This window comes from Seriola lalandi, unplaced genomic scaffold (genome assembly GCF_002814215.2).
Source record: "Seriola lalandi dorsalis isolate HSWRI2012SDOR001 ecotype SW California unplaced genomic scaffold, Sedor1 jcf7180002054927, whole genome shotgun sequence".
Classification (NCBI taxonomy): domain Eukaryota; kingdom Metazoa; phylum Chordata; class Actinopteri; order Carangiformes; family Carangidae; genus Seriola; species Seriola lalandi.
In genome coordinates, this window is record NW_019525479.1 from 112,915 (window position 1) to 119,767 (window position 6,853).

General features: G+C 40.8%; 1 protein-coding gene across 1 annotated transcript in view; it reads right to left on the minus strand.

Annotated features, from left to right (window-relative positions):
- The window catches only part of LOC111644192 (uncharacterized), a 17,341-nt gene extending 11,044 nt beyond the window's left edge, over positions 1–6,297 (minus strand). Inside the window, exons 1-10 of the mRNA XM_023392954.2 lie at positions 6,134–6,297; positions 5,812–5,943; positions 5,145–5,290; positions 4,480–4,636; positions 2,672–4,179; positions 2,343–2,510; positions 1,937–2,035; positions 1,250–1,511; positions 1,019–1,078; positions 631–746 (exon numbers count right to left, since the gene is read on the minus strand). Coding sequence (XP_023248722.1) covers positions 631–746; positions 1,019–1,078; positions 1,250–1,511; positions 1,937–2,035; positions 2,343–2,510; positions 2,672–4,179; positions 4,480–4,636; positions 5,145–5,290; positions 5,812–5,926 — 2,631 coding nt within the window. The 5' untranslated portion in view covers positions 5,927–5,943; positions 6,134–6,297. The remainder of the gene's footprint in view (positions 1–630; positions 747–1,018; positions 1,079–1,249; positions 1,512–1,936; positions 2,036–2,342; positions 2,511–2,671; positions 4,180–4,479; positions 4,637–5,144; positions 5,291–5,811; positions 5,944–6,133) is intronic.
- Between the last annotated feature and the right edge of the window lie 556 nt (positions 6,298–6,853).

A 6,853-nucleotide genomic window follows, 5' to 3' on the forward strand; every position in this document is an offset into this window, starting at 1 on the left:
CACACACACACACACACACACACAGACAAACACACACTTCTGTTGTCGTATTTGTTTTGTATGTGTTTTTGAATTTGCATCGTCTCTGTGTTTGCAGCTTGTTTCCCCTAGTGGAAGTGTTCTGGGCTGCCTGCCGGTCATCGTAGATTTATTACAAACAAATCAAGAGAAGAAAACATGACGTTACTTGAACAGATGGTTTTACAACCGTCGTCCTGCATCATCGCACATGGGAAAATCTCAGTAGGTTCTGTAGCACTTCATAGAATCATAAGTGTTTATTTATCTTTTCTGGTGTCACTAACAAATACATGACTATGAACATTATTAGCTGCAACACATGTGCAAACATGTTACCACGGTTACCAAATTACCTTACATAACTATATAGGGCTGCAACTAATGATTCTTTTTATTACCAATCTCTAAAATGTCACAACATCCCAGAGCTCAAAAAGAATGTGAGTGTTTTTAAATGTATTTACCAAAATAGTTGCCAATTAATTAATTAATGCCAATTCTGTCAAAACCTTTCTGACTAATTTGGACTCATTTTATGATCAATTATAATCATTGTTGCAGCTCCAATAGTATGTAAAGCTATTAGTGCTACAAATTACCAGCACTTACCAGTACTTGTGTAGAGCTGGACGACGTGCTTGTTGAAACAATGTTGTCGTCATCATCATCACCATCATCATCACTGCCCAAGACGTATTCAACTTCTGCTGGTGGACTTTGTTCACCTGCAACACAGTGACAATGAACTATTGATCTATACATGATCTCTCTTCATCTAAAACTGTAGACAGACACAATGTGCTTAAGCTTATTACATTGACATTTACTCATGTGGCAGATGGTTTTTATCTAAAGTGACTTCCAAGTGAGATACAACACTCAAGCTTCAGTACAGCAGGAGACACTGGAGAAAGAACTAAGTTCTAAATCTGTTCAATTAGATAAAGTGTAAGGAGATAATTATTATAGATCGTGTTCATTAATATACACTTCTTACCTTCTGCCTTTAGTCTGCTGGTCTGAGACATTCTGGACTCTTCAGTGACGTCAACCACATCTGATAAAAATAGAGCACAGTCACATCGGTTATTATTAACAACAACATTTGGAATTTGCTCTTAGCATCTAGATAGATTTACTTCATTAATCAATGGCAATAAACACATTTTCATGTAGTTAAAGCTCATACAGAAACATGCCACACTCAGTGTACACCTACTAGTCTTACCAGAGGAATTATCTGTGTAGTCTGAGTCCTCTATAATGTAGTGTCTGGAAGAACTGTGCAGACTGGGTTTGGCCACTAAACTGTCACTACTGTCCTCTGATGAACTCTCTTCATCCACCTTTTCTTTCTTCTTGCCACCATAACCCCTCTGGACCGGTAGTTTCCTTCTGCGGACGCGGGTTCTCTCTGCCCACCTGCCTGGTCGAGGTGTGGCTCTGGGGCTTTCTCTGCTTTCAGGAAGAGCCTTGATGCTCTGTAACATCTTGAGACAGGAGCAATCACACAAACCCACATCTTTTTAGATCAATGATTCACTTTCTTAATTTAGTGTGGTAGCATGCTAACATTTGCTAGTTAGCACTTAACACAAAGTACAAATGAGGCTAATGGGAACGTCAGTTTTGCAGCTATTTATTCATGAACGAAATGCACAAATTGAATTGATGGTGGTGCTAGAGGAAAAGTTAAGGGATCACAATTTATTGTGAGTAAGACATGAATGTGTATCAAAGGTTTTCACAAAAAATGTCAACCTGCTGGGGGCATTAGAGGAAAGGTGAGGGGATCACCAAATTCATGTCACCTGAGTCCCCAGATCTACCTTTATCATCGGACCTTCCCCCACCCACCTATACACAGTAAATGAACCAGTTAGCTTCCTGGGTAGCTTTAGCTTTTAACACTCACCTTATCAAACACCTGAGTCCTGCATAGAGAGCTCGGCAATGCCAGGAGGGTCAGGAGGAGTCTATGCAGACTAGAGTACGGTTTCATGCCATGCAACATCTGTAGAGACAATACAGGAAGCTCTTGTAATGACATTTGATATTCAATGTAACATTTCTACATAAGGTCAACTGGTCTTATTGCCCATAAAGTTTTAAAATTATAATGATATATAAAAATTTTTTTTACTACATTTCTAATACTGACATTGCACAGAGAGAGAGTATGTTCAGTTCATGACCAACTGAATGAACATGTTACTGATTGCAATGGGCTGCCTGGGATTCTCCAGTCAACACAGGTATTCATCCCAGTAATGAGATGGTTACACATTTTATTCAAGAACCGAAAGGAAACCTCAGTTTACCTTTGCCCAGCAATGACCCTCTCCTTCTCCGCCCGCCTGTGGCTCCTTCACTTTCTCAGTGAAACTGAGGTAGTCCTGTGCCAGCTTATGCATTTCTGGAGAGTCAGCTTTACACAGACCCAGCTGAACCCCCAACTCTGACAGCACATTTCTGGACAACGTATTATCCTGAAGGGAAAACACAGATATCACATGTAGCAAAGTACAGATAAGCAGGGAAAATAGATTGAATGCATCTAATTATTTTTTACATGATCTCTGATTCAACAAATACTGAGCTATAACTGGCTGCAGTATGTCTCACTTATAAGAGAAATAAATCGTCTTACGTTGATATTTTCAGGATTTTTCAGGACTGTGGCGATATTTCTCAGCGCCGCGTCTCCAAGCTGCTCAGGGATACTCTGTGCTAAACTCTGGAGTGCCGCTTTATAGAAAGCCACTGCACCCTTCAGGAAGTTGCTCCTCTCCCGTTTCCCAAGATCCACAACAGCAGTGGCCCACAGAAATTCTCTGGCACAAGAGCCCACATTCACCTCTGCCATGGGGAGCAGCTCCTTCTTATTGCAGAGGAGCTGCAGATCTCGTCTCCTGAGGAAGCGCTCGGTGACCGAGGGCCGGAGGATGTTGGTTGCATAGGACTGAATCAAGATGGAGGTCATCTGGAGCTCCACAGCCACGTCCGCTGTGCCATACTGCTGCAGTTCTTGAAGACCTCGAAGGGGCTCCAAAATTTGGGACAGGAAGAGGAAGTGCAGTTTGACTTTATAATCCATCAGTTGGCTTCGAATCCGGTCAGTGTCCTCTGTTTGCCCAAGCGACTTAAAATACGCCACTAAATCCCTCCAGCTGCTGACCATCTTTTGCACAGTGCAGATAATAAATAAACACTGTGCAGAGATAGAATGGGATGAATTATAGGACTCTGTACCAGCAAATATCTCTTTCAGACCGTCATTAACAGAGTGGTAGGTGGAGTAGTGATGGTGGATCGCTCTAACCAAGTCAACCACGCCACTAAAGGAAGCAAGGAGTCCGGTCTGGAATGCTCTTCCTGCCATCCCAGGGAGGCCGCAGAGCGACACTAAGCTTGGGTTGTAAGTCTGGAGCTTGGATACAATTACCTGGCTCAACCCTGTGTGTGGAGCATTACAGTGAAACACAGCAAGGTTGGACAGAAAAAGTCCAGATTTTTTCAGCATCTCAATCAGAAGGTGTGCATCAGAATCTGCTGTGTGTTCAACTGTAGGAGTGTCAGTGTCCATGGCCGCTGAGGTTTCTGGATCAACAGTATCAACACTCAGCTGGAGAGTGTGCAGCAGTTTCACCACACTGACCCCTGAGCTCTGGTCAAAGTAGCCAATCAGAACAACGCTTGTGGTCTGTCCTCCATCCAGCTCTACCCCCATGTAGAGGTAGAGGCAGTACGGTGTATGTGAGCTGGCCTTGGTGATGTCTTTTTGGTGGGATGGTCTCAAAATGGCAGAAAGTAAAGGGCCAGAAGTATGAGTGTCTGTACTTGTACCCACATTGTCACTACAGTATCTTCTGATGAAGCTCAACAAAGTACCACTGCTGTCCACTGCTGCTTCTGCTTGCTCTACTCTCTTTATCTCCTGTGCACAGTCTCTGTTCGCTGTTACCTCCATTGTCTCTGTTTTCTGCTCCATCGTCACATCCACCACATCGTCGTCATCATCATCAGATATCATGACTACCACATCAGCATTCATGTTCAAACTCTCCCTTGTTTTTTCTTGTCTTGGTTCTTCTATTTTTTTGCCCTTCATCTTCACAATAATCTCCAATTTCGGACAAGAGGTCTGGGAAGGGTCATCTGTAATGGGAATAAAAACAACACTGACAATATTTAAACACACATCAACACTATTACAGGCAAGAAATATGTGACATTGCTGGCTTCATATCTCTGTTAAAGCAAAGACCTTTTGTATTCAGACCTTGGTCTATGTTACATAAATGTTCATTATAGCTTTAATCAGAAATGACAAGACTGTTGCAGAAATAGGCAAAATGTCTGCAAAATATTTGGCACCTGTTGCACAAGAGGATGTGTTTTTTACATTTATTTTTTATTTATTTGATGGAAAAATCCATAGCTGCACATTGCTCCCACCTGAGTCAGAAGGAAACATACTCATACTCTGCCCCCCTCTGGCTTCCAACGCGTGGTACTCCCTGTCGTTGTTCTTATCAAAAAATGTCTTAAACCACTGCAGGAAGGTGAGAGCCACCACAGAGTTCTTCTTAATCAATGCCTGAATGGGGATGTGCTGGACAGATGAAGAGAAAAGAAAAACCTCATAAATACAAAGCTGGTGTATTTCCATCTGCTGGGGTTAAAAGAATAAAGAGACCTCTGAAATATCAACATAAGTCAGAAAACATTTTCACCAACAATGCAAAGACCCTCATAAAGGAATCAGTACTATAACCCGACCAATACTGGATTTTAAGACATAGAACATAAGAACACACTCTGGATTCGAATCACTTAAATTTCTTTTTTTCGTAATGGCCAACAACATACATGTGTACTGAATGGGACACACAACAATTGAATAGAAAAGATGTCAGTGCTTCCTGGATAACAAACTATGTGGAGACACTTTCTAAACTCAAAACTATCTTTAATATTTCTATACTGTAATTTATTCTCATCAGCCAATATAAACACTGATAATATGTCTGAGATGAGCTAATATTGAGGTGATGAATCTGTCTGGCTCTAAACATGTGCTCAGATTTATTGGTCGTTGACCACTTATAAAAGATACTCACTCGGACAACTCCAGCTTTTCTGAATGCAGTTTGCAGTAAACTGTAGTTGTGGATACAGTCAACCACGTTATTGCTTTGGAACCGGACCCTAGAAAGGTCCAGGGACCCGGGACATAACCAGTCCATCAGCTGGCAATAGGCTGCACCTGGATATTCATGCAAACAAACAAAAAAAGTAATCAATAAATGGAACTGGTGGCAAGAAGGGCTTCTTTGAAAATATTAAATTCCAGTCCAAACATTAAGGGCCAGATTAACTATGAAAACAACATAGTATTTAGCACCTCATTTACAAAGGCAGCAGTACATTATGCAGTCGGCACCTGGACTACACCCAAGAGTGAAGCGGTGCTCAGTTGAGCAGGTTAGTGGTGGGATTTGTCTGAAATCATTAAGCTCAGAAAAGAAATTATCTTAATTCCAAAACATTAACTTAAGCCTCAGGTCAATTACTCATTAAACGAAAGTCCAGTTATTCGGTTTAATTTTATTTGTCACACAATACAGACTTTATGGGCAATTATTAAAAGTTGCAATAAGATGCACAAAGAGAATAATCACACATATTGTGCTTATTTACACTCACCCCCTATTTTCCACAACATATGTACTGTGAAAGCAGAACGCATGAGGTTTTATTTACATATAGACACACACACTGACCTACCTGTGCATACCTGCTCCACCTTAGTGAAGCCTGTCTGTAAAGTTTCATTGAGCCAAGCCAGCAGCTCATAGCGGTTATATGAATGTCCTGCATCCACACGTACATTCACTGCCATTTCCTAAAGGGACTGACCTGCACAAACACCACATAAATGTGTTTTTAGATGAAAGCCAGATAAACAAAACACTGATCTTGTAATAAAGAAAACAACAAGTTTGACATAAAAGTCACTTTCCGTTCTTGTCATAATCATGTGGAATTAAATGCACGATGGAGGTATTTTATATTACATTATGCATTTAAAAAAATATATTACTCCAACCTTTCTTTCCAGGCATGTTGAAAAGACTTTAGTCATGCCTTTTGGACTGGGTGACACTAAAAAACAGCACTGAAATCAGAACTAGCCATGAATCACTGACCCACAACAACGAGCTACTACTTTGTATCATTACCAAATCCAGGAAAACAGCCCATAACTGCTACAAGTGTGTTCTGTTTATGTACTTCCTGCAAACCCTTCCCTAAAAGACAACCCCGGGCTTTTCCTGCGAAAACGATGCATTCAAACCATGTGAAAGTGTCGTTCATCCATGTTTCAGTAAATGAAAAGCAAGTTCTTGCTAAGGAACTCCAAGTTTGCCAATGTGCTCCAATTTATTTCACTACCTTTAGTCAATAATTGGGCAATTAGTGATTTGTTGTGCTAATAACTCCACTAAATTCTTTCCTGCTCAGTCTTTACAACTGACAAGGCAGGCAACAGTTATTTTTCCACTCATAGTTTAACCGAACGTTTGCCATCATTACTAACAAAAAACCAGTTAAAACGTAAACGTGATTAAAAAAAAATAATAAAAAAAAAAACTGCGAATTGCGCTTCAAAATTACCGCAAATAAATGAATGTACTTTATTTTGTAATGGCTATTTGTTAGTTACTGTGTGGACGCGAACGCAACCATATGTGTCCAATGTAGCCAGATGTTACTGTCCCTCTACCAATCACGTCAGAGCGGGTAACATTCTGACCAATAGAATCGC